Below are 27,711 nucleotides of genomic sequence, written 5' to 3'. Positions count from 1 at the left end.
ACAGTGGTACTTTGATGCAGTCTTTGACCGGGTCACCACATGTTGTTAAGCCTCTTATGAAGCTTTGTTGTTTTTGTTAGGGATTTCAGCTTCGGTGTTCTTTACATCCTGTAAAACTGTGTATTTCGAACAGTTTGTCCTCAAGATAGTGTTGTTCGATGTGTTTTTTTCTTCACGTTTTTCACATATAAGATTGTGATTATTTCAAAATTGTAATGTTAAGGTTATGCCCAGAATTATAAACATTACTAGAACACACTCATGATTTTCACTAACAGACTTTGTAGGTCTCATACAATCAAACACAATAAAGCATGCAATTAATTAAATTATTATGTAGTACATTTAAAAGTGCGGTCAAGCCAGCAGGCACTAAAATCTCTGTGAATGAATGCTGGCGATTTGTCCCCAGCTCTCCTCTTTGTCCACACGGTCGTGGTATGTCTCATATTTCCACCAGCATCTCCTTCATATGTCAAATGTGTCGCCATTTCCAAACGTTAAAGTAGATTTGTCTCGCTCTGGCTACGGTGTGTCCGCTCGGACATTCCTGATGTTATAATCCAGATATCAAATATGTTTGAAAATGATCAGCGCGCCCCGACAGGTCTCAAAATGTTTCTGTAAACGTCACATGCCAGGTAAAATACCTGTTGTTTTCTAATCCAATAAACAAAGTGTAACAGCCACCGGTTAGTAAACGCAGTAAAAACACAGATGGCTAACGTTAACTACAGGCCGATGCCACGCGTGAAGATTTGAAAAGCAGTGGGATTTTGACGGCTCTCAGTTTCAGTGCGGTTAAATTTTGTGTCTTGTCTTTAGTTAGTAGTTGGATTTTTTCTTTTTATTTATAATAACTGTTGACTCTGAATTAACACTTATAAACATACAGTAAATAAACTCAAGCAAACATTTTGTACAATGAAACGCATTCGAGCCCTGCATTGAATAATGAATATGACATTACAAAAAATTCCATTTCCGTTGAAAATGTGTTCGGCAAGATTCGCGGCAACAAATGAGACACTTTCTTTGTGGAAATAATGTTTTTGAAATTGTTTTTCTTAATTTATTTCTCTCTTGTTTCCGCCCAGGTTGCAATAAAGATCATCGATAAAACCCAACTGAACCCAACCAGCCTACAGAAGGTGAGTGTCTGATGAGTGTCATGAGTGTGTGTTTGTGTGTGTGTGCAGACATTTGTGTGTAAAGATATGCAGCCGTCACAGACAAACACACACACATACAGATGTTTTTGTTCGGCCAACGAACACCAAACTTGTATGTAAATCCCTTTTTTCTTAGTTACTCAAGCAGAAAACAAGCTGCTGGTGTTTATATTTCTTTTACACACATCATTACTGTTTTCTTCTTTCTTTTTTGATCTGCTTCATCTGTGTAACCGCTTGAAAGCTGCTGCTGTGAATCAGTTAAATGTTGAGACAACAGGCTTGCTTGTGCATCATCAAAAGTGGCTCTTTTGAACTTCATCTCTTGCAATACTGTTTGATAGAGCAATCGCAATTATAGAGTGAATCACAATTATTTTCGGCCAGGATAATCGTGACATGAAATGTTCATATCGTCCCATAACTAATTGATTATAATCTGCTGATTATTATGCGTCCACACTGGTGACAGCTGTTACCAGAGGCATTGTGTTTTTGGGGTGTCCGTCTTTCCGTACATACGTCCATCCGGGCCATTTTTGCACCAACGTCCACCTGGACTCAAGGAGAACTGATTAGATGGTCAAAGGGCATCGTGACCTAACAAAACACATTTTTGGCAATAACTTAAAATGACAATTTCACACAATTGTCTCATAAGATAAACTGATGCAATGACTTGTTTGACACATACAACCACAGGACTGTAATTGTATTTTTAAATATTTTTTAGTTCCTTTTGTCTATTAAATGTCACAAATGGTGAAAGAAGCTCTTCACAGTTTCCTGGGGGTTTCAAATATCTTGTTTTATAAAATGGAGCAAAGCAGTACTTCCATGTAAAGAAGCTGGTAACAGCAAATGGATTTTTTTCTTGAGACTCAAACAATGAATTGCTTATCAAAGTAGTTTAATTGATTTCAAAATGGTGCGGGTTGAAGGCATGAACGGCATGCTTTACTCCCCTTCCAGTTCTCACACCTCATACAGGTCTCTCTTTGTTCGCTCGTCTGATTATGAGTCTTCTTTATCAGCACCGTCACTGCAACGCGTACACTCGGTTGCATCATTGAGATCAATACTGCATCACGCACGTATGCACACAGCTAGCCTATTGATGAATACTCAGCTGGTTAGCTAACCAGTCCGGATGGGTTTTGAGTCTATTGATAAACTCAGGGTTATTGATGGTGTCTGGCTCTGTGCGATAGTTGGACCACCTGGCCTAGATACGGGCCGGATGTATCACTCTGCTGCTCTGAAAAAACAAATGCATTATTAAACAACATGTTTTGTTAGCCAAATCATGTAACTAAATGGCACAGTTGGCCTCGGATGATGTGGCTGGAAAATGTTCAGATCGTATCGAATAGTGACTGATATCTAAATCTTTTTACTACTACTATTGTAACATTTCAACCCACTATAAACTTTAAAGAATAGATGGATATCAACTGCAACATTGTTCACTGTCAAAAGGCTCCATATCAGTTCTGAGACGGCCATCGATGCAAGTTGATCATTTTGTATCATTGATCATTTTTGTTTGTGACATATTTCTGTTTACTGTTTTGCAGTTATATTCTACAAAATCATACTCCACTGCACAATAACACTCTGTTAGTGTGAGTGTTATATCACCATCTCCTGATAAACTATTGACTCTTTATCTTTACCAAACCGGAAGCTGGGCTGATCAATGGTTATCTATTTGCGTGTGCTCTCGGTGTGTGTGGTTTTTCTGCCGTGGGAACACCTCGGGGAACACGGTCGTGAGATTTAGCTTGTTTGCCTTCTGTTCCAACAGTGAGATGCCTTCTTAGTTACACCATGAATGTGCTCCTCCAATCGTTAAGCTGAGACCTTGGCCTGAACCAACAGTGTTGCGTGTGTGTGTGTGTGTGTGTGTGTGTGTGTGTGTGTGCGTGTGCGCGTGCGTGTGTGCGCGTGTGCGCGTGTGTGTGTGTTCTGCAGTAGCGTGGTAGCGGTCCAGTGCTGCATAGCGCAGAGCTGCCAGTTGCGTCCTGTCCTGTCAGCATTATTGTAGTTGCTGTAGGACACTATGCATGCAGCCAGGTGACACTCTCTATGTCTTTGCCTGTCTCTTTTCCTGTATTTTCATTACACATCAATTTCCCTGTTCATTCATTCATTGTTTGATCTATAAAAGGAAAATAGTTTATTAGTTAATTAATTGTGTGTAATTATGTTTTAAATGTGTAGCAAGTCCCTGGTGGTGACATCTTCAAATAAATAAATAAATATACATTTTTATAAGATATACAACAGAGAAAAGCAGAACATGCTCCTATTTTAACAACTGGAATTAACATATTTGGCAATTTTGCTCAATATCAACTCAAAACAATTGATTAGCTAAACTGTTGGCAATTAATTCTCTAAAATTAGTATAAAAGCTAAAATCTAAAAAATCCTCCTCGCTTTAAGCTGAGATGTGCTTGCTGATTGAATGATGCAGGCTTTAACTCTGGATCAGGAACTTTTCCAGGTTAGACTCAGGAAACGTCCGAGCTGCTGTCTCCCCGCCCCACTAAGGTGTAATGACCATTAGCTGCCATGTCTTTGTCTTTGGATGAAAACATGCAGTAAGTGCAGCGTTCGCTGACACTTGGGTGTATTTGTCATCAAACATTAATCAGACTTTTGTCTTTCATGGGAGATTGGTTTATTGGCTTCTGTGTACCTGATGGAAGTGCACGTCGTTTGCATTTTAATTTCCCCAACATTGATATTCAAAAGATGTAGTTGGGTTGAAATGGAAGCACACGGAAGCTTCTGTGCAGTGATGCTCTTTGCTTCCTGTCTTTCATGCTCTCTCTCTTCACTCCATTACAAATACAATAGGATTAGAAGTGACATTCCCATTCAAATCAACATAGCATGTATAGCGTGGCGGCCATTATGTGTACCGTTGCCATAGTGACCATTGGAGCAGGCCACATTGATATAAAATAAACATATGAAAACACATTGACGTGAGGTTTTCTCAACATTAGTAATGTCATGAACCTAACTTCTTTCCGTTGAGCTGCGACAACCAGCCCCGCTAACGTCTGTGGTCACCATGACAACTAACAACAATCACCAGTTTCTTTTGTACCAGTCAAATGACCCCTAAAAAACGAGTTCAATGTCTTTTCTACTCTTATTCTATTTCTATGGTTCCCACTCTCTTCCACCTCAGTCAACTCCTCTGTATTGTAGCTTAATGTCTCTCTATCTCCCCCCCCTCTCTCTCTCTCTCTCTCTCTCTTTCTCCTGACTCCTCCCTCCTTATTCTCTCTTCCTTAGCTCTTTATTTTCTTCTCTTTGCTCTAGTTCTGCGTCCCACTTCACTTTCTCCCCAGGCGTTGCAGTAGTCGCTCTACTGTAATCACAGCAGTCCTCTACCGTCTGTAGCGCAACACTGTGTCAGTGACGTAGGAACTGTGAGCTTTTATAGAGAAGCCAGTACTGCCACAGGCTCCCGACTTCACCCACGCCCCAATAGATTTCTGCAGAAAGGAGCCCTAAACCCCCAAAACGAGTTGAAAGATTTTAACGCTTCGTCCTACGAAATAAACATGTTCTTTTGTAGCCTAACATATGCTTTGTACTTCTGACGATTCCATTCATGCTTCAAAAATCCTAAAAGTGGCAAAAGTAAAGTAAAATGTGTCTTTCCCACAGAACTTGTTTTCTGCATTAATCCAAAGGAATAAAATCCCCTGCAGTACTCTGTATGGACTCTGTATGGACATTAAAAAGCACGAGGGGGGAGTCGGAGTGAGGAAGTGTCTAAATGGTTGTCTGAACTTGTGTCTGAACTTGAAATTGACTATAAAGCAGACACACTTAATCAGTCAGGTAATTTATTGTTGACAGCAGATCAACCACACAATTGATGCAAGTTTTCATTACAGAGGTTTCATCAAAATCAAACACCCCGATCTGCCCACATTCTAGTAAAGTGTAATGGGAGTGGAGAAACCAAATATTGTCTTCTGTTGTTAAACAGCATTTAGTAGACTGCAAAGCTTTTCTCCACCCTGTTGATTGTCTTAGAAAATGGTGTGTAAATCCATTTGGAAAGGTGTTTATGAGCAGTTTTGGCAATCCCTACTGTCCTACTTACACCTGAACACAGCAAGAGAGTTACAGACAATGTCACAAATACAGACTCTCAATTGAATCTCTTGTATATTTTTGGGATTATCTTTTGGCTGTAAAGGCAACATACACAACCAAGTGTGTTTTTAAAGTTGGATGTTCTGCCAGACCATGCGGGGCCCCACCAGAAGCCTGGTTTTACTTTGAGAACAGGAGCATTTGGTTGGCGGCCCAACCAGTGTAATGTTTGTGCCTGCAGGACGGTGCTTGGGCCACCGTCTGATGCTGTGAAGTGTGTTTTGTCCCTCGCCCGGGCCCTCTCAGCCAGGAGCCGAATTCCAGACAGGCGAACAAAAGGGGCGGCCGAGTCTGGGGGTTGGGGGGGCTTGGCACAGGAGCAGGGACCCTGAGGAAGACAAGATACAGAGCAGAACCAAAGAGAACAGACTGTGTGTGTGTGTGTGTGTGTGTGTGTGTGTGTGTGTGTGTGTGTGTGTGTGTGTGTGTGTGTGTGTGTGTGTGTGTGTGTGTGTGTGTAGCCCGACACGCTCTTGTGTGCACGTGTAATGCCATTATCTGCATTGCTATTGTAAGCAGCATATTGTCCCTGTGTGGGTGTCTGTGCATAATCATACTGTTGCTGCTATATGCATTGTTGTTATTGTGCCTGTGTTGTAAGGGGAATAATTAGACAATAAAGGGACAAGAGGGCGGACGGCGCTAGAGCAGAAGGTTTTCCCACAAGCCGGTCTTCAAAGCAACAGGAATAGAAGAGTAGAAGAAGAAAAGTATGACGCTCATGTACCTGTTCAGCCAACATCTATAAAACTACATTTAATCATCTTTATTTAATCAAGCTGAGTCAGGTTTCTCGTGATTTGGGTCAAACAGCCAGCTATATGAGGCCTGAATTAAATTGCAGCAACTGTTAATGAATGAGCCAGCTGCTGCCATCCAGCTCCAGTCACTGCTGTACATTAAGGGAATGGAGGTATTGGGAGGAGCTGTTCATATCGTTGGCATTTTATTGGGGTAATGTAAAAGGGCATCTCTCCCAGCATCAGGCAACAGAGACAAACAAGTCTATTCAAATGTTCCCCGGTGAGAAGAGAGCACACATTCTTGAGTCATGTTGCTCATTACAGAGCCCCAAAACATTTAGCAGAATGCCGACAGTCTGGTTCGTTTACCGTTTGCCTTTAACCCTGCAAAGAGGCAGGAACATGTACCGAAGTGGCTTGTAGGCTTTTCTCAGATCTGTTTGTGTGAAATGTCTCTGGCAGAAAGAGAAGATTGCTTTATGCCATCCATAATTCAGACTTGTTTGGCTGGCTAGTTTTGTGACGAAGTTATGAATAAGTCAGATCATTTCACAGTGAACTCTTGTTTAACATAAAATATAAAAGTGGAATTTGCTAAAAAGCTTCATGGTAAAATGAGATGGTTCTGCCAACCTGAAACTCTGAGACTTTATTCTATTAAAATGAGTTGCTGATGAGATGATAGCGCCCCTACAACACACTTTCCATTAGTTTATCATGTTTGCATCATTTAGTTTCCATGGTGACAGTTTACTGAAAAGTAAATAAACTACTTCTGTGAATTAATCAACATTTCAAATGTATATTCTTGACATTCTTTCATTAATTTTGTGAAAATGAAATCAAAGGACTTGTTTTCCCTGATTACTGAAGATACTGATGTCATCTTCACATTCAGCAACATCAGAACGCTGAAAGAAACGTCAGAAAACACCTGCATGAAGGTGTGCTCATTCGTCCCTCTCATTCTTTGTCTTTCACCCCCCTTCTTCTCTGAATCTGTCTGGTCTCACGATTGGCTGTGGCTGATAAGAGGAAGTGTGTTTCATGTTGTTCAGTTTTAGACTGGGTTTCCTGTGGTAGAGATGTGACGGGGCTGGCTGTTTAAATGTCTGAGAGCAATAGCAATTCCTCATTTCAGCATCAGCCATTTTACACAGACGATTCCGCCGTAACCGCGGAAAGTATATCAAACAGAATATGTCGTGATTGCACCGATTATAATGTAACACCACAACGGTGTCTCCGTTTACAAAGCATCCTGGCTTTGCAGAACGAGAGTGCCTTCACACGGCCGATTACATAGGCAACACGTCACATGGGCAACGAGCAACTACCGGCTTTTTTTTATTTTCTCCGGATTTACGTTTTGAGCTAGTTATATCCGCCGACGGCGCGGCACCATGGTAACACGTCTTCACCACGTCACGTCTTTTCCGCCTCGCCGGCTCGCTCCATTTAAAAATAACGACGGCTTGCATAGTTTTGCATTGTTTCTGTTGCGACGATGGGGCGGGAAAAAGGAGTGATACTCCCACAACGAAAAGGCAGCGTAAAACTCTCTCTCTCTGGTTGTGTGAATGTACTTGTGTGCAAAAAAAAAAAAGGAATAATACGGACACACAGCCTGCATAAAAAGGTCAAAGGTTGACATGCAGACCAGACACATGAATCAAACCCACGCAGCAGTACTCTCAAGTGAGAAACAGGGGAAGGGGGGAAATCTCCACAGTCGGTCATTAAGTTGCTTTGTGTAAATCCCGGTAGAAAAGCAGCGAGAGCTCGGACTTAGTCCTGCCAGGAATTATTCATCAACTGCTAAGTCCGACAGGGAGGATGTAAATGCTCAGAAGATGATTAATTCTGCCTGGAAGGAGTGAAGAAGAGGATGAAGAGAGGAAACGTGAAGGATACTGGAAAATAATACATGACTGAAATCTTCTCCAGAACTAGGAAACTTGTTTATAAAGTATTTATTTGTGCAGAAGAGTTTGAAAGCACATTAACACATAACTGAATTGAAAAGTAGAAATATAACTGAACAAACAGATCAGCCTCAATACTGTGTAATATGTCCTCGCCATTCATATTTTGGATGCTATTTTCGCCATTAGCAAGATGTAGAGCATGTGCGCCCCCTGGCTAGCCAGAGGTGGAGACTAGAAATAGAAATAGAAGCATGTAGCTCTTCCTCGCATCCAACGACGCCGTTGATCACAGGAAGCAAATCGATTTTCGTAGCTGCAAATCCAGCTTTCTCTCATCTGCAGCACTGAGGAATATGTTGCTTCAACTGACTACATTTACCATCAACACTGATTGGACATCCACATGGAAGGTGGTGTATTTTCCCTTTAAATTAACTCATAATTCATTAAAACCCAGAAATGAACATATTTTGTGTTATGAGGCATCCACATGGCAGCAGCTGTGTGTGAGTAGTTCCCCCTTTTATGTGCTTGGCGTTCCATGACTTCCCACAATCCCCTGGGAAACAGGGAGATTAATACCTTGGTTGGCATAGCAACTGTGACGCGGGGCTATCGCCATGGGAGATAACCAGGAGAAGAGAGGGTGAACACAATGAGGCAAAAGAGTGAAGCAACCCTACTGCTGCATTTGGACGCCATGTGAACATTTCAAGCATCGCTTTCACCAAGACGTTGTTTGAATCTACAAGATGTGCGTAAAAGTGTGTTACAACACAGTTTTACTGCAGCACAACATTAAAGGAGCATGAGCTGAGGATTGGTTGGATTGTTTAATCAATAACAGTGACTCAACAGTTTTCTGTCCAGCTGCTGAGGTTTTTGGTTCTCAAAGGTAGTATATGCAACTCTTATGCCAAATGCTTCCAACAAAATTTAAATCCTGAGAAATACGTAGGTCGCAGGTCAGGTTACACTAAACGAAACTATTTAACCAGATATTTTCCCTTTTGTTCACGTTTGATCATACATAATAAATACAAAGGCAATAACGGATCATATCGATTTACAAAACATATGTATATAAGGACGTAGCAGGGTATTTAGAGAAACCCCCCGCGTTGATCGACATTATAACTATGCCAGACCTATGGACGGCGGTGTAGGGAGAAGGATAAGCCAATCAGAGTCCTCTGAATCAACAACAACAAATAACACAAGCGACTTCCTGTGACGCTTGAGAACCTAAAACCCCATTTCTCCCAGTTGACAGGACAACACATAACCGGCGTTATCCGAAATCTCCACTTTGGCCGGAGTTTTTAGAAATAATCGTTTTCTATGATATAAATGGTGTTTTCCTGTAGATGACAGGCCAAACCGAGTGAAAATATCTGCGTTTTCCCTTTGTGTAAACGGCACCTTAGTCTCCCGGCGAAAACCTCCCAAGAGTCGAAGGGAAACATCTTTTTGGGAACAATTACCAGTTGTTATTTTTAATCTCTAAGTGTGTAACATCCCAACGAACAGTGGTCACCGATTCAATGACTGCTAGTGGACCCAGCAGGTAGAAAAGAAGGGAAAACGAGGGAGTGAAGAGGTGAATGAGTATAGGAGAGAGGTAAATGGGAGGAGAGGCTTAGCAGATAATTCTTCTTAAAGCTCAGATGAACAGCTGATGCACCGTGCACTTAATTCAATCACACACACTCCCAGCGGACCTGTGTTTGTGTTTATGGCCTCGCAGCTTCCTATTTTAACAGCACTGTGGAGAAAAACTGACAGAGGAAAACATAAATTAATGTTTAGAACATTATAACATCATAACATCATAACATGTTACCAGACAGAGAACATCCCACGTGGTTCACTTCAGCAGCACAGGTCTGCCTTTTTAAATGAGGAGTTCATGACTGAAACTAATGATTATTCTCATTGTCAATTAATCCGTCAGGTATGAAATAAAAGATCTACAACAATTCATAGATTATAGAAATTGGCAGTTAGGGATGGAATGATATGGGATTTAGTCACAGATAAAAGAAAATCACAATTAGTTTATCGTGAATTTCGTTTGTGGGGAAAATCGTAAATATCGTTAAGAGTGACTTAATAAAAGCTGTCAAGCTCGCTATCATGGTCAACGAGTGGGGGAAAAAAAGGTTGGGATATTTTTTATTTTATTAATTGGGATTCTAAAAAAATTTCTTTCTCCACTTTTATATCAAATTTTTTACTAAAAAGGATATTCAGTGTAAAAAATGTGTCTCTCTGACGCAGTAAAATATGTATTTCTTAATAAAATGTAGTCTGATTCCAGTGGCAGTTTAAGAGTTTTACGTCTTGGGTGACTGTAAAGTTATGTCATTGTGAAAGTGCTGTCAGATGTTGTTTGAAAAGAAGATTAATAAACAAATGCAGCCGGGAGGGAAAACAGATTTGCTCATTGTGACGTCCTACTGCCATCTTTGACTGGTCACACACAGAGGCTGCCGGGCCTGAAAGGTTCAGTGTGAACATGAAGCAGGGTGAATGTAAGCACAGTCGGCCCTCCCTGGGTGAGTCATCAAGGTGGAGGTCATGTTATGTTCATTAGACGTGTAGAACAAGTCTGTTCTTGTCCTAGTTCTACCTTTCCTCCACTTTGAAGTGGGGTCGTTGAGGTTCTTAAAAGCAATCAAAGCAATGTGCGGTTCTGGACGGGGCTCAGCATGTGTTTTAGGAATATCAGTTTAAATGTACGCTCTATGTGGGATGGTTTCACTGTCAGACAGCTCTTTCTGACATGGAACTTAACCGCTATGAGTGACTTCCGTTTTTAAAGGGTTCGTTTGGATTCAACAAGTCACACAATAATACAAACAAAGCAACAGATCAAGGCGACAGATCAGCAAACCCTGTGTTCTGTGAGGTAAAGTTACTGTTTTTGTCAATGGAGTCTGGTGGCTTTGAAGAGAGCATAGATCACGGTTATTTGCAGGGAGACCTTTATTTTTTTTACTTGTCTTATTTAAGATTATTCACTCAGAATAGTTGTCTTATCTGTGATGCAATAAAAATATATGGTTCTAAACTAAATGTAAAATGATTCCAGTATGTTTTAGTGTAATTTTAAGAGTTTTAGGCATGTTTGTGATGATTATCAGGATAATATCACGAATCGCAATTATTTTGGCAGAATAATTGGACATGAAATGTTCATATGGTCCCGCTCTGGTTCTCCAGACTCCATCTACTGGAGATAACTGTGCCTCATCCAACCCTGTAAGGTCATAGAACTAACTTTTATTTTACAGTAGTAAACAAGTAAGGAAATGCAACCATTGGATTGTTTGTGGTTGTATCCTATAGTGACGGCGGTACAGAGGGATACAGGGGGAGTGTGTCTCCCAGGGCAGCTGAGTTTCAGCTACAAAAATGAAGGCATCAGTACATTCCTGCTTTTGTCCTTTTTCGCTGTCTCTCCTCTTTGTCTTTGTCTCTCTCTTTTTTTTCTGTGTTCACATTTTTTCCTTTCATGGATAATTTCTTCTTAACTATTTTTAAACAAGGCAGGTGTGTACGCTACTACACATTAGTTAAACTCCTGGCTGCGTACCATTACACCCTCTTATTACTTACGCTATTGTTTTCTGCTCTTTCCCTCCACGCCTGTCATTTCCTGCGCATTGTTTATTTGCCTCATTGTCTTGCAGATACAGAAATAGTCCTGCTGACACACACTGCTCTTGTAACACACACATTAAGTGTTTCGTCATGACTCCACTCACTCTTCCTCTCCAGGACCAGAATGCCTCACTTTGACACTATAACCAAAACAACTAATGATGGATGAACGGCTGGATTGCATTTGTTAAACACGTGGCAGAAGCTGGCTGCAGACCCTTATACACATGCACATCATTGGAGGAACCCCATATGTTAGTCTTCCTAACTGATATGTTTATCTTCTTCAAACTGACTGGAGATTTCACCTGATATTTCCTGGGATTACTCTGATTTTCATCATTCCTGTGGTCAAATGATGGTTCAACTCGCTGTATTTCCATCTGTTGTTAAAAACCTCTCATCAGCATGTTCCACTTTGATGCATCTAGCCCGGCGCTGTCCCTCTGTAATCTTTTAGATTGGAGTTCACCGACAAATGCATTACTTTAATTAGACAGAGGGAGAGAGAGAGAGAGAGAGAGAGAGAGAGGGTGGGGGGTGATGAGCGAGGCAGGATGAGGCAGCAGTCTGCAGCTCGGTGATGGATGAGGGGCGGGCAGAGGGATAGCACACCCAGGGGAGGAGGAGCCGCTGTCAGCCTAGCACCAGCGAGACACTCCCATGGGTGGCCCCGGTCTAGAGGTACTCGGAGAGATGAGTGGGGGAGTCAGGGGAACCGTGTCCTCACACCAGCTGTGGATTGCATGAATTCACTGAAGAACAATGAATGAAGAAGAAACGATGAAGATGAAACTGTGAAACCTTCTTTTCGAGCACAAGGAAAAGACTTTAAAACCGAATCAGACGGAGAATTAATTCTCTTCATATATTCTCTCACTGTGACTCTAACCACACATTCTGCATATTGTATATTGTTATGTATAAATAAATTACTAAAAACATTTAGTTACATTGGATGTATATTGATGTTCAGGTTATGCTGCATTATTTATTGCTAATTATTTTTAATTTTGTCAGTTATTTGTCAGTTATTTTTGTCAGTCATGAAAAACACACAAGTATTGTTTTAGTTCAATTTTGTATTTTATACAATTGATCTGTTAGATATTCTGTATGGACCTTTGTGTAATCTATAATTCTAGAGTCTGACAGTTAATTTTCTCCCTTTTTTCCAGTTGTATCGAGAGGTACGCATCATGAAAACGCTCAACCATCCCAACATAGGTGAGTTACAGTCTGCAGGATCCTCTTGTGTGCGCTGGCACGCCGGCCTCTGTGTTAACACCTCTTCCTCTCTGTCTTACAGTGCAGTTGTTTGAGGTGATTGAGACTGAGAAGACTCTCTACCTGATTATGGAGTACGCCAGTGGAGGTGAGTGACATCCCGCACAACCCTCGTCACCATGGGATGGTATAAGATTAGTTAGATTACAGTTAGATTAGGTATAAACGATTGAGCCCGATCCCTTTTTTCTGTATTCTCCCATGTGACCTCTCATGTCTGTAACTGTGAAAAAGGCAGCATGCTCTACTGTCTTTTGTTGTGCTCGTCTATTCATCTTGCTCTTCGACATTGTTCAGCTGTTTCCCATCATGCATTCGTCTCTATTTTGGTCGTGGCTTCTCTATTTTTCTTTCTTGCGATGGCGTAATCTCTCTCCGCTGCTCTTTCTGTATGTTGTGTGATCTCTTACTTCCACTACCTAATAAGGAGGCAGCAGCTCACATTTTCTAGGGTCCAATGTCAGAATGCACACACACACACACACACACACAGAGAGAAAGACCTTGCACATAAGCACATGTAAAACTTTGAGTCGCTTGACAGAGACCCAACTCATAAAAACTCATAAACACTGTTAAAGGAGTTTTAACAACACTTAAGCACACTTGAACACACACTGAAGGAAGAATTATCCTGAATTCACACATATCTTCTGCAGGTGTTGGTGTGTGAGCTGGAGGGAGTTTAACATTTGTGGGCAGGGGTGTCGCAGCAACGATGCAGCGCTGAGCAGCACCAAAGCTGTTATGTAAATCTGGACAACCTAGTTGTTGGTGACAGTTTCTAGTTTGTCACCATTAAACTACTTCCTGGACTATAGCCATGCTCTTTTCTTTATCTTCCTTCCAGGTGAAGTGTTCGACTACCTCGTGGCTCATGGCAGAATGAAGGAGAAAGAGGCCAGAGCCAAGTTCAGACAGGTCAGTTAGACCTCGTACCTCACCTCACCCACCTGTCTGTCTGTCTGTTTGTCTACACAGCTGATGGCTGCCTTTATGTTTGCTGGTCAGATGTTAAGAAGTCTGATTGCATGGAAGTCTATAAGAAAATGACCCTACTTCTCCCTTGATTTATTATCTCAGTAAACATTGTACACATGAGTTTATGGTCTCAATCTCTGGTTTCAAGTCTTGTTCAATACAACATGATGTTTGTTTAGTCAATTATTAAGTAACAGGAGCTGAAATCTGAGCGGCTTGAGAGCTGATGTGATTTATTGTTGATAATCCCTGCTCTGTTTGTAAGTGGACAGTGTCAACGTCATGCAGAGCAATACAGAAATGCAGTTAATTTTTCCACTGTGGTTCAAGAAATCCATTCATCTGCTTTTTATTGTTAATATTGATTATATTTTTGGTCACGGGGGCGTTTGAATGTTAAGATTAATTTCTCGTTTCTCTTGTTGTCTCTCTCCTCAGATTGTCTCGGCGGTGCACTACTGTCATCTGAAAAACATTGTTCACAGAGACTTGAAGGTGATTACACAATGTTTTAAGAAAGTTTCTTCAGATAAAAAAACATCTGTGAAACTTGATCAGTCATACAAACAAACTGTAGGGATTAATTTGACCATATTGATCAATGAGATGAGGCATTTACTTGAAATGGCATTTATGATGAAAAACTCACTTTTTTCTGAAAACACACAAAGCTATGACTCCCCTTTACATCACATGCAGGCTCATTAAAATATAACATATCTCCACACATACATAAATCCTCCCGAGTCACCACAGAATAGGATCCCTTACTATAGATGTGGGAAACAGGCATCACTTCCTGTATGAAAACACTGGAAAAAGAAATATGTACTAAGTTACAAATATTCAAATAACCTTTTCATTTAATTTCCTGTATTTTTGTGTTGTTTCGTACAGGCGGAGAACTTGCTACTAGACGCCGATGCAAACATCAAAATAGCCGACTTTGGCTTCAGTAACGAATTCACTGCGGGCAGTAAGCTGGACACGTTCTGTGGATCCCCGCCATACGCCGCCCCAGAGCTCTTCCAGGGGAAGAAGTACGACGGTCCAGAGGTGGACATCTGGAGCCTGGGTGTCATTTTGTACACACTGGTCAGTGGGTCCTTGCCCTTTGACGGACAGAACCTCAAGGTGGGTGACGCGGAAGCTGTCTTGGTCCAGTACATAGACCGTTTACAGTCTGTGGTCCAGTATAATACATGTGAGTCGACGTGACTGAAAGCTCCAATGAAGAGAACATGACGTCCCGTACGCAAGAACTTGAGCTTTGTCTGGTGTTTTGTTGTTTTCCTTCACTTATTATTGGTATCAATAATCCTGTTGCACATGTCCTTCACGATGCAAACTGGTTTGAATCCGCCTCTATTAAAGGGGAGATGTCTGTGCACTTCCCTAAAATCTAAGATTCAAAGGAGTTTAGGCAAACTAGACTAAGTACGTCACAAATGAATAAGCCAATGGCTGTCTAGTTCTCAAATGTCAACACACATCAACATGGAAACAGTCTTCAACACAAGGAAGGCAAAGAAAGTGAAACAGACTTGGCTCTCTTAGCGGAGATTCATTGTGTATCGATGTGTTTTGCGTTCAGGAGCTGCGGGAGCGTGTTTTGAGGGGGAAGTATCGTGTGCCCTTCTATATGTCTACAGACTGTGAGGGGATCCTGCGCCGCTTCCTGGTGCTCAACCCCGCCAAGCGCTGCTCGCTGGAGGTGAGGAGGAAACACCCAGCACACACAATACTGGATCATTTCAACACATTTGTGGCTAAATATTGATCTGTCCTTCTCTTCCTTCACCAGCAAATAATGAAAGATAAGTGGATAAATATCGGCTTCGATGGCGAGGACCTGAAGCCTCACATAGAGCCTGTGGAGGACTTTAACAATACCAGCCGCATTGGTGAGAAAAATACACCTTTTACAATGAATTTATTTTACTGAGTCATTGATCACAACACTGATGGTGATTAGTTGGATTACCAGTAAAGCGAAATATGCAATACCTGGAGGATTTTTTTGGAATCACAGTGGATCATGTTCAAAAACCTCCATTACCAAAGTCTCTGTCTGGAGTCATCAGTGAGTTTTGGTTTGTCTTAAAGACATTCTGGTGCGGCTCCACCTTCTGCCAGAGACGTGGCATCATGTATTACTAGGGCGGCACAATATTGGATTAAAACTGAATTTTCACCCTAGGTTTTGTACATTGTTTTTAGTTAAATGCATCGCTATGATGCACTTTGAGAGCTAAATGAATAGGCTACATAATAAACAAGTTGTGCTCTGGTAAAAAACAAAAAAAAGTATTAATAAACCCACTGGTTCAATGAATTTAAAAGCAAAAAAAATCGCATCCACTCAGTATAATTATTGGGAAATACTGGATTAAAATGAGGATCGTGGGACATTTTTGCTTGTCCTGCGATCTGACTATTTATCACAGTAGTGCAGCCCAACTCTGAGCTTCGTTTTGCATGAATGTCGGGTAAAGGTGTAAAGGTCAGGTCTTTCATGGATCTCGGGTGTCACACCAAGCACAGCACTGAGGTTGAACCTTTCATAATTGTGCAGCTTGTCATGTGGAGTACAATCTTTTCATTTGTCTCGTTCCAGATGTGATGGTCGGGATGGGCTTCGCGAGAGATGAGATCAGAGATTCGCTGTCCACTCAGAAGTACAATGAGGTCACTGCCACATACCTGCTGCTGGGACGCAAGAATGAGGTGGGACTGTCAGCCTGGCTTTCTGGTTTTGTTTTTTGGAGCTTCCTCTGTATTTAGGCTGAGTTTTAATGCTTTATTTGACAGATAAGCTCATGTACTAAATAAAATGATCACAACATTAAGAAATACCACAAAAATGGGAGTCAGATTGAGGATGGTGAGGGTGCTTTTTGTGTCTGTATGTATCATATTATCCATCAAAACATTACATTATCAGACATTTCATCACATTATTAATATCAAGTTAAGACATTACAGTACGATCAGGTGAAGTGCAGATTGTATTCAATTTCAAACGTTATTCATTTTGTCACTTCTGTGCATTCACCATATATGGAAGCAAAATGCCGTTCTCCACAAGTCAGATTATTGGGTGTTGGGTGTTACACAGCCTAATCAATGCCTGTCTCCGGTCATGTTGTAAGTGCATTATTTGTATTTTTTCTGTGTCTCTCAGACGGAAAGCACTGAGTCTCGTTCGGGCAGCAGTCTGAGTCTGGCTCGAGTCCGACCCAGCAGCATCACCAACGGGACCAGCAAACACACAGCTTCCTCCTCCTCCACCTCTTCAGGTGCACCTTCCTCCTCCTCCGGCCACAAGGCACAGCGCAGCGCCTCCACCTACCACCGCCAGAGACGGCACTCGGACTTCTGTAAGAGCACAATTGAGAGATGGGTGACACAGTGAGGTTTAGCGTGTTAGCTTCTTGGTTAAATCTAGTGTACCTCACTGTCAACTCTGGATCCTCAGGTGGTCCGGCAGTTCCGGGGTCGACAAACCCCAAGCGGAGTCCCAGTGGTGTCGGGGAAGGGGCGGGGCTTAAGGAGGAACGGCTGTCGAGCCGCAAGCCGAGCACCAGCACCGTCGTCTCCCGTAGCATCCCGACTCCCTCCAGTCCCATGGTCAGCTCCGCTCATAACCCAAATAAGGCGGAGATACCCGACCGACGCAAGGAAGTCACCGCAAACACAGTAAGGCCAAACATTCTGTGGGTGGGATGAATTATCCAGATTCAGACAGCTGTCAGCTTTAATCCCTTATCAATAGAACAGGTGCAGATGGCAGAATCCTCAATCTTCCTAATCCCATTTCCTCAGATTACACCACACTGACACAGATATTATGGAGACTGCAAACATTAACGTCCTCCACAGAGTGGAGAAGACGTGCATATAGACAAAAAATCAACGGTCGATTGGCCCAGCAGGGGGAATATGGAGATTATGGTTGTCCAGTAAGTAGGAGGGAGTGTTTAGGGGATGTAAAGATTTGAATGCAGCAGCCGGATTAACCTGAGATTAACTCTTAAATGTTCTCTACAGGAGATAGAGGCAGAACTCATGGCTGTCTGAGGTCAAACAATCAAGGCAGGGGACGTCTTTGCTTGTAACCAGGCATAGGAAGGCACTATAATATGACTTTTGAAGTCCCCCTTTCGTTGTGTATTATGTTATAAACCACAGCAGATTAAAACGGACATCATTAACTTCAGTACACTGATGTGATTTTGGATTTGTGACCGTCTCTCCAGAGTAACGTCCCTGCCAGTGCCATGACTCGGAGAAACACGTACGTGTGTACAGACCGCTCCAGCACTGATCGACACACACTGCTGCAAAATGGCAAGGAAAACAGGTGAGAGGAGCGTCGTTTATTATGTTGGACCACAGGCAACGGAGCCTTTGTGTATTTACAAATACGAAACATGTCAGACTAAATGACTTATTTAACCCGATGTAATCCATTCAGAGTAAATAGAATTAGTCAGGATGTTGTGAAGGACCGGTTCTGCTGGTACAGCTGGTCTCTTTCTGCTCTGAGTGTTTTTCGCACATACATTTTGCCTCTTCAAGAGAGGATAAAGGGCTTAAACTGCATGACTGTGTGTTCATGTACCCGATATGAACTGTCTGTTGGGACAGATGGTCGTCTGCCTGTCAGTGTCAAATCGTGGCAGCCACCATCTCCTCTCTCTCTCTGCCCCTCTCTCCCTTCTTTCCTATGGTCACTCTCTCACTTTCATTCTGGCTGACCTGTTTTTCTTCCCTCTGTCTCTATATCACTCTGTACATTTGCCTCTCAGAGGAAGAGCCAGAAGGTTCCTGTCTGTTATCTGACCTCCAGTCAGATTTTTTTTCCTGCACGGTTGGGGGGGAGGGGCGGGGGGCAGGTCGGGTCAGGCATGGAATGGATAAACGACTGAAGGAGATTTTTCAAATCTAAGAATCCTAGAAAGCAGCGAAGAATACGTTTAAACAAACTTCAGGAGCTCCACAAAAAACACGTCGTTGGAATAGAATAAAGTGGAAAAACAGCTCGATGGAGCAATGACTCAGCATGTTTCAGAGACAGTTTGGGTTTCACCGTTCAGGCGTTGCATGGAGTCTCCTTCTCAGCTCCATTTTGTGATTTTTTTTTTTAACAGGTGGCGATGAGGGAGGGAGGGACAGAGTGACAGGTCAATGGAGGAGGATGAGGGAGGAGGGTGAGGAAGAGATGGGAGAGGGGGAGAAAAGAGAGCAGCAGCATGAAGTGAGGGCTAGCATTGTGCCATGGTTGTGCCCTTCCTAATTGCCTTAGAGGCCTTGTCAATGTGATGCCATGCCAGAGTGGTTGATGGCACAAATTCAAAGTCCCATTAAGTTAATGGCAGGAAAACTGTGTAAACTATGAGAGACAAAACTCGGATTACTTGATAGCTAGTGTGTGACTATAGTTCATCATAATTAGTTTTTATAAAACATTACAGAGAACCACTAATGCAGTGCACATTGCACACTAATCTATGATGACACTGTAAACGCATCACAAAGCAGTTTAAAGTCGACAGACATACACAGTCCGGATGTACAAGGGCCAAAACTTTTCCTCCTCAATTTTGCATTAATTCAGCCTCTCGTCTTCCTCGTCTCGCGTCACCATTTTTTCATCATTCTCCACGTCTGTCTTCCTCTCCTCCCTCCGCCCCCTCAGTCAGCTGCAGGAGGCCGCTAGTTCACGTTGACACTGAGCTCTGCTCTGCAAAGGCTGCAGTTCAACTTAACTTGTTTAATGGTTCCGTCCCACTTGAACCTTGTGTGTTGGTGTTATCTAGAGCGTTATGGAAAGCAGCCGCAGGGGGGGGGGTGTGCGTGTGCGTGTGTGTGTGTGTGTGGAAATCCAATGAAAACAAATAAGAATGAGATTAAAGTAGTAAAATAACAAGATAGTTGATGGCATTTTCTTGTGAAGAGTCCCAACTCACAGCAATGTCTCTTCCAGCTCGTCATAATAAGATGGTAATTCTGGGCTAAAATCCCGAGTAAATGCTTATTTCTAAATTGGATTGGAAGTATAATTTGATGAGGTCGTCCACTGCGGGCATCATACGGTGGCAGTGCTGTGGTGTGTGATGACTTTTCTGATGACTCTTTTTTCTCTCCTCCTCAAGCTCCTGCAAATTGAAATGATCCTGATTTCCACTGTCTCCTCTTCCTCCTCTTCTCCCCAGTTCCTTATCCCACCGCCTGCCCCCCGCCTCCCCCTCCACCCACAGCATCGCCGGTGCCTCTGGGGCCTCCTCCTCGTCCTCCACACCCTCCTCCCGCCTCTCCAGGGGAACCACGGTGAGGAGCACTTTCCATGGAGGGCAGATTAGAGACCGTCGCCCTCCCTCCCATGCTCCCCCAGCCTCCCCAACGCCGTCCCATGATGCCAGCCCGCTGCCCCACGCCAGGACCAGGACCACCACCAACCTGCTAAGCAAAATCACCTCCAAGCTGACCCGCAGGTAAGGGGAGAAGCCGGGGGAAGGGGAGGGAAGAATGGATTATGGATTTGATGATTACTGCCAACCATCTGAATGTGGTTTATTGGCTTGTAACTGGACAGAGTAGCTACTTTTACTATAAATGTGTACATGAAGATCATTTAGCTGCTTCTCACCTTCTCTTCCTTAACCAGTACTAACCTAGCAGCCTTTCTTCTCTAATGATAACAGCTTTACAGGCCTCAATCCTGGGTCAAATAGCGCTTTAACACATTCCTTCTGTTTGATTTACCTGCTTAAACTACAGCTAAGAGTCTCTGCTTCCTACATTTACTATTGAAATCTTGTATGTCTCATTCCACAGGAAATAATAAATGTAGCCCTTATGGACTAGTAAATAAGTTAAATGATAAGACAGATACTGAAACCTTATTTAACATCTTAAAATTGGGGGGAAAAGGATTCAGCATGAGGCAGTAGGAGCTAAAATTGGTTATTTTCTTAGCAACCGCTATAAACAAGACAGACAACTAGTGGTATTTAGATCAACAAAACAAATTAATTTGAGGAGTTAAGATTTTAGGGTGGTCATGATTTATATAGAGAGAAAGAAAGAGAGCAGCACCGAGGGGCAAATTCACTCAGAATGGAGTGCGACCCCCACTCTCTGCCCCGCCTCGAGGTCCCATTCACAAAGGATTTGGGCTCATGATATTCCAGCCAAACATACAGTTTTAAAGCTGACTGAAGTTTGCCCCTTTTTTGCACTGGATTGCCATTACTCATGTGGAAAAGTAGAAATGCTTTTGAGGCCAATGCTTCTGTTGTAAGGTCTTCTCAGCAGGGACAAGACCGCCAATTAGAGAATTAAGAGAGACCTATTTGACCCAGGTCTGTTGCTCAGATGTGTATTATCTTCTCTGCTGCTTATTGTTGCTTTATCTGTTGGTTTGATTCTTTAACAACTGTTGCTTTTCCTTGCCAGTCACCTGCTAATCCTCTATCCTTCTCTACCCTGAACTACAGTACATCCTCTTTGATTTGATCTTCTACCTGGGCTACTTACTGTCATTTCTACACCGGTTCCACCCTCACTTGCTTTCTCTTTTGTGCAATGTCTCTCTGACTTTCTGCTGTTAATTTTCCTTTTTCTTTTTGTCCATTCGTCTCATCCTCTTCTCATCTCCTTCTCTTCTTCCTCTCTCCTCCCAGGGTCACTCTTGACCCTTCTAAACGTCAGAGCTCAAACAAGTCCATGTCAGGCTGCACCCTCCCACAGGGGACAAAAACAGTTAGTAAGTCTTCCTTTCCCATGTTTTCTGGCTGCTTCTGTCTGTCTGTCTGACTGTCTGCCTGCTTGCCGGCACCCTGTCATTCCTTCTACCCCTCAGTCTGTCGCAGTCGGGAGTTTAGTTACACAAACATGTGAGGAAAAGCTTCTGTACAGGCAGCGACTTCAATCCGCCGTTCCTTTTATATTCAACCTGCGGGGCTCCAAGAAAGTCCATCTGTACTCGTGTGAGACTCAAGCTGATTGCAAGTAGCCGGTACAAATACAATCTTGTGATTTTACATCACAGTATGGATATATTTTGATATTGATATTATGGCATAATTTCTTTATTAATAATGATGTAATTAATTAATTTAATTCATAATTAATAATTAAATTGTTTCTAGATAAAATAACCTGATGTCTACATATGGCTAATCCCGTGGATGTGTAGGTTAATTCAGTCTGAGGGGAGGAGCTCTGCCTGGGGGCTACTTTTGCAAAAAGACGGGAACATAACAGACATTCCTCCCATTCCTCCGCTCGACGACAGTCCTCCCATCCAATTAAATGTGGATGTTGCAACTCACAGGGGTTGAGAGAACAGGAACTTTCAGCAAAAAGTTAAACCGGAATCAACTTTTGGAGAAACGCAACTCGACTTCATGATAACATTGGCCGTTCAAATCGAAGAATAATAAAATATCTTCAATTCAATGTAACTTGGTGAGCCATGCAGAAAGCCTGTTAAGGTTCGTCTTAATGTTGATGCAAATATCTTTTGCATTCTAGTCATATTACCGTATGACCATATCCGGTGTGTGTGTGTGTGTGTGTGTGTGTGTGTGTATATATATATATAGTACAGTATGCCTCATATACCGGATATGGTCATAAGAACATTTAGGACCACCGAAGTTTTTCTGCGTTTACAAGAATGTGTCTTCCTGTAGAGCAGCTCTATCTCAAAACTGTTTGTTTATGTGACTAAAACTCAGCAGCTGTCTGTCTGTCTGTCTGTCTGTCTGTCTGGACTGCTTGTGTGTCTGCTGCCTGGGCTTCATGCTGGAGCACTCACCCAAGGCTTTAGGTGGCATCATTACTGGCTGCTTCTAACAAGAACACATAACAGCGTTGGTTTCTGGGTGTTGAAGTTCTCCTCCAATAATAGACATTTGTTGTGAACAAGTTGTTTTTAGAATAAACTACTGGTGAAGCCGTGTGCGTGCGCGTGTGTGTGTGTGCGTGTGTGTGTGTGTGTGTGTGTGTGTGTGTGTGTGTGTGTGTGTGTGTGTGTCTCCTGGAGAATGTGAGGTTATTGCAACTTAACTGTACTAGTCTGAGTCATGTAATGAACACCATATGTTTGCCCATGCTGTTAACAAATCAGCAGGACTGTGAGATCTCTGCAGAGGATCCAGGACAGAAAGGAAAAGGGGGGATGGTGCTTTGTTTTATTCAAGCCTGCAGAGGCAGGAAGTAGAGGATGAAGAGAAGTGAGAGAGAGGTTCACTGCTGTCTTTGAGGTGCAGAAATTCATCACTGCTGCTAATCTACTCTGCATTACCATTTTAGTTTTTAGGGGCGAATATTTCTCCTTTCTGTGCATCATTGGCCAAAAATTGACATCATGGCAATCGTAGATGTTGTTTTTGGTGTCATCCAACTTAAAACTCAGCCCAGTGTTGCTAACTAACAATGATATTCATTTTTTATTAATCTGTCAATTACTTTTAATACATTATTACATGTTTGGTCTCTAAAATGTCAGAAGAAGTGGACAATTATTCATAATTGGACGAGATTAAGGTACTGGAAGCAGAGAATTTTGGCATTTGTTTGCTTTAAAATTGGTCAAAATCGTATTTGAATCTCTGTCGATACATATACATTCCTCTTGACATTCTCTCTTGACTGATTGATTTGACAACATTCACAGTGCAGAGAGCAGGGATGTGTTGGTGAATAGTTAGCTTAGAGAGCGGTCTTGATGGATGGAAGTGTGAGCATGTTTCAAAACGGCAAAACTATCCAAACTCATGCACACATAACTTGTACAGTCTAGTCCACGTCTTATTTATCCAGTCGTATGCTTCACCGTGTGTTTACAATAGTGACGTTTGTGGGTAATTGATAAAGAAATGTCCAAAGTATTCCTTTAATTGATCTGTCCTTGAAATTTCAAATCTCTAGTTGTAAAGATGCATTTTCTGGTTAAAAAGGCGAAACGGGGGAAACATAACTGAGTCTGCATCTTTGTAGCTTTGAACCTGTGACATTCGGAGTAAACGGCATATGTCTGAGCCCTCTGCAGGAGCAGCAGGCTTGTAAGAAGCCTGCACCAGTCATCCGGACTCACTGACCCAGCGTCACTGCCGTTTTAAATCAGGATTAGTTATGCAACCAGGATTTACCCTTCTCTTAAACAGCTCTCCCTCAAGACACAAGCAGCTTGTCCTGTTACTCTGCTGCCTGCTTCTCCCAGCCACCACTTTCTGTTCTTCATTCTCTGCCTTTCTGCCTAAACGCAGGTTACAGTCTGCCACACACAGCGTAGGGTTTATACACAGCTAGTCTGTCACTCCGTACTCTCTCATTCACAAAACAATGAGATGGATTTGTCCCACATGTATTCCTCCACAAGGCTGTTATAAGACCTGCTCAGTGTTGCCCTCGGGGTCACCATAGCATCCGTTTCTGTTTCTGAGCGAGGAGCAAAGTGTTATTCGCTTTCTCTACCCAGTCAAGGATGGCGAGGCGTCAGTTCTTCAGTCAAGACGGTTACATTGTTCACCATGAGCACATAGTTGCTAGATTTCAAAAGATGTGTGTTCTTTCAGCAACATGATGAAGTTAACAGTCAAATGCTCCCTACATAGTTGCTGGTATGAACTTAATCCATCAGGGTTACCCTCCAGATATCTGCTGGATTATTATTTATATATAATCATTATTACTGAGGCATATCCCAGTGATCTACTTGAAGAGACACATTTTAAACATCTAAACATGTATTTACATCTGAAGCCCTCGGCTCCTCACGCAGAGACTGGGTCACTTTAGACGTGGTTTCATTTTCCAGTAAATCCATCAATTAAATGCTGCTCCTCCAGGCCACCCCCAGTTCCTGGAAGAGAGATCAGGTTGCCAGGGTGGAAGAAAGAAGCCCTGTGTTGACACACAGACAATAGCAACAGTGGCCTCTGGTGGCCACAGGAGGAAAGTGCATCAAGCAGCCTCAACCTCAACAGTAGCCTGTTGGGAGGCGTGAACGTCCTTTAGAAGAGACGTTCATCCTGGGTGTGTATCGGCGTTGACTATAAGGCTCACATTCATTTGTTTATGTGATTATAGGATCTTGTGATATTAAGTAATTATCATTAGTTTATCATTAAAACCACATGTTCTGTATTTCCAAAAGAATGTTGTTGTTGTCATAGTAGTCGGGTCGGGGACAGTTTGATTTTGGGGTGAACTGTCTCTTTAAAACTCCAGCACTGGCAACTGTAAAATGAGTTTTCTCTGAATGAGACTGGTGTTCTCTTTTAACGCAGTCATTCTGGCTTTAATAAGGGTTGGATTTGTGTGAGTCGGGTCCTATTAAATGAAGTCGGGTCCTGTTAAAACCTTGATCTGCTCCCTTTACATTTGTTTATCCTTCTCATTTGTTTCGTTGGTGGCTTTGACATTTTGTCGTTTCACGTCCATCCAATGTTCCGTGTGGTGAGTGTAGGTTGCTGATGATCCATCTGTGATGAAGTCGTCGTGTTTGTGTGTTGTGATTGACTCACATAGGCATGCAGCTGCATTCGGTGCATTAAACCAGGAAGTGGGGGGGTGGGGGGTGAAAATGAAAATGATTCCTAACAGATACGTTTTCTTCCTCTTGAGGGTCACAGACGAACCTGAGAGAATCAGCAGATCTCCGGTCACAAGGTGAGTTCTCATTTCCATGTATATTTCTGTTCAGCAGCGGAGTATGTTCAGTCTGACGGCAGCATTACAAGCAGTCTGCTTTTAATAATGGATCCAGTAATTAACCTCATCCTTAAAGGATGTTAAGGACTTTTATTTACTGCTAAATATATAGACAGAGAAGGCATTTTGTGTATTAAGACAATTATGTAATTCTTGAAAGAATAGTTAAACATTTTGGGGAAAATGTGCAAGAAACGCATTATGTTGCCTCTTGTTTAATCTGTACAAAAGAATGAGTTTAAAATCAGTAAAGCGTCCTTTTTATACAAACATAACTTGTAAATTAATGAGCTTTAGAGATGCTGGTAGGTGGATTAGTTTAGCAGAGAACCAGGCAATTGGGTTCCTCCTGTTTCAGTCTTAGCTTAGCTAACTAACTACCGGCTCCAGTTTCCCAAAATGTTGAACTATTCCTTTAGGTCTCTGCCTGACTGCCAGTCTGAAGGTAATTGAAATGTAGCACTGATGTTGTAAAATGCATTTCCAGGGCTTAGTCGTATCCAGAGAGGTGTTGTGTTCATGCTGCAGCTGTAATTGTTTTCCTTCTAAGGTGTGACTGAGACCTGATGTGTTCTTCTGATCCGTTTCTAAACATCAGAAGTCTACATGGAGTCACACTTTCACACGTGATCCAACATGGGAACTGGATTACGTTTCCAGCACAGATCCTGAATCAAACTACTTTTTTTATTTATTTATTTATTTTTTACTGATTTTCTCTTTCATGTGATGAGGACCCAAGCACACAGTAAAATGTAGATTTGAAAGTGTGCATACAGAGAATACACTATTCAATTACCTATTTACAATTTGATTAAAACAGAAAAAATATGCATACTTCTGTGTCCTAGGCCTTGTATAATCAAGAACCAACAGCTGAGTAACATCAAGAACGTATAATTAAAACCTGCATACCCTTTTTTCCTCATGGCTTCAGAGAAGATTAAACAATAGAAACAATAGAATAGAATCCGATTATGAATATTAAACTTGATAGTTTAAGTGAGGAAAAAAAATATTCTGGTGATCCATTTTCTAAGTCTGATGGAAAGTGTTTTCTCTCCTGTGTTTATCGCTTAAGAACAGGTAAAAAAAAAAAAAAAAAAAGTTTGGCCAGCATAATGTGTGTAAGTACTCAGTTTGACCACAAGAGGCTTAAATGCATCACTTTGTTCTAAATGGGAATAAAAGCACCCTGAAGACAGGTTAGCGCAATATTATATAATACACGTCTAGCCAAAGGATAGTCATGACAGTTATGTGTCATAACTTACAATGGTATGTACCTTGGGTTGAGGTAGTGGTGCACTTCTCTTCATACACAACAATGTACGGTAAAGAAAGCAAAGTTACCACTTCATCACTTTTGCAGAGAGACACTGACTAGACGCTGAAGCACAGTACTGCAACAGAAATAACCATCTTTTTGACTTCCTGTCAGCTTCCCCTTCCATTTCTGGGTCACATGCCAATATATTTATGTACAGTCACAACAAAAGCATGTAACAAGGCTAGATTTGAATGGTATTGATCTTGTACTCTCATCGTATCTATACTGAGGGCTATCCATGTTACTAAATGTCTTGTGTACTTCCTCTCAGCCACGGCCGCTTCAGCCCAGTCTCAGTTTCAGGTTAAAACCAGCAGGTAAACCGGCAGCAGCAGGCTGACTCTAGCTAGCAGACTGTGGTTCTCCTGGTGGTAGATGATCCCCTTCAGTCACCTTCCGTTTCAAGAAAAGAAGGATAATCTGTGTTCATTATAAACTCTTAGCAAGAACATTTATTTTGTATTAATGACTGAGGAATTAATCAGAGGTTTGATTTATTAACCCCTTTGCTGTTGTACATCCATCGTATAGTAAGAAAAAATATGTTGTTAGACTAGAAAATATACATTTACCTATATGTGACCTAGATTGCTATGTAGAAAATCCAATAATATATGATATTAATCTATTTCTTCTCCTCCTCCTTTCCCTAACCACTCATACATTCACATTCATACAACCATACTTTC

The 27,711-nt window shown here is 42.0% G+C and overlaps 1 protein-coding gene across 6 annotated transcripts in view; it reads left to right on the top strand.

The window, feature by feature from the left end:
* mark4b (MAP/microtubule affinity-regulating kinase 4b) overlaps window positions 1-27,711 on the top strand; it is a 49,184-nt gene that overhangs the window by 17,717 nt on the left and 3,756 nt on the right. For 2 of the 6 annotated variants that reach the window (XM_084020064.1, XM_084020063.1), the window contains exons 3-17: window positions 1,098-1,151; window positions 12,876-12,924; window positions 13,007-13,072; window positions 13,835-13,905; window positions 14,404-14,460; window positions 14,863-15,099; window positions 15,560-15,679; window positions 15,770-15,869; window positions 16,583-16,692; window positions 17,150-17,345; window positions 17,444-17,664; window positions 18,225-18,328; window positions 20,184-20,462; window positions 21,654-21,736; window positions 25,614-25,650. In XM_084020064.1, the coding sequence (XP_083876190.1) occupies window positions 1,098-1,151; window positions 12,876-12,924; window positions 13,007-13,072; window positions 13,835-13,905; window positions 14,404-14,460; window positions 14,863-15,099; window positions 15,560-15,679; window positions 15,770-15,869; window positions 16,583-16,692; window positions 17,150-17,345; window positions 17,444-17,664; window positions 18,225-18,328; window positions 20,184-20,462; window positions 21,654-21,736; window positions 25,614-25,650 (1,784 nt within the window). Of the gene's footprint in view, window positions 1-1,097; window positions 1,152-12,875; window positions 12,925-13,006; window positions 13,073-13,834; window positions 13,906-14,403; window positions 14,461-14,862; window positions 15,100-15,559; window positions 15,680-15,769; window positions 15,870-16,582; window positions 16,693-17,149; window positions 17,346-17,443; window positions 17,665-18,224; window positions 18,329-20,183; window positions 20,463-21,653; window positions 21,737-25,605; window positions 25,651-27,711 lie in introns of all 6 variants that reach the window. The other 4 variants (XM_084020067.1, XM_084020066.1, XM_084020065.1 and 1 more) reach the window with 3 other exon arrangements.

The sequence above is a fragment of the Eutrigla gurnardus genome (assembly GCF_963514095.1).
Source record: "Eutrigla gurnardus genome assembly, chromosome: 10".
In the NCBI taxonomy this organism is placed as follows: domain Eukaryota; kingdom Metazoa; phylum Chordata; class Actinopteri; order Perciformes; family Triglidae; genus Eutrigla; species Eutrigla gurnardus.
Note: the sequence above shows the minus strand (reverse complement) of the source record. Positions and strands in the feature narration are given on the sequence as shown.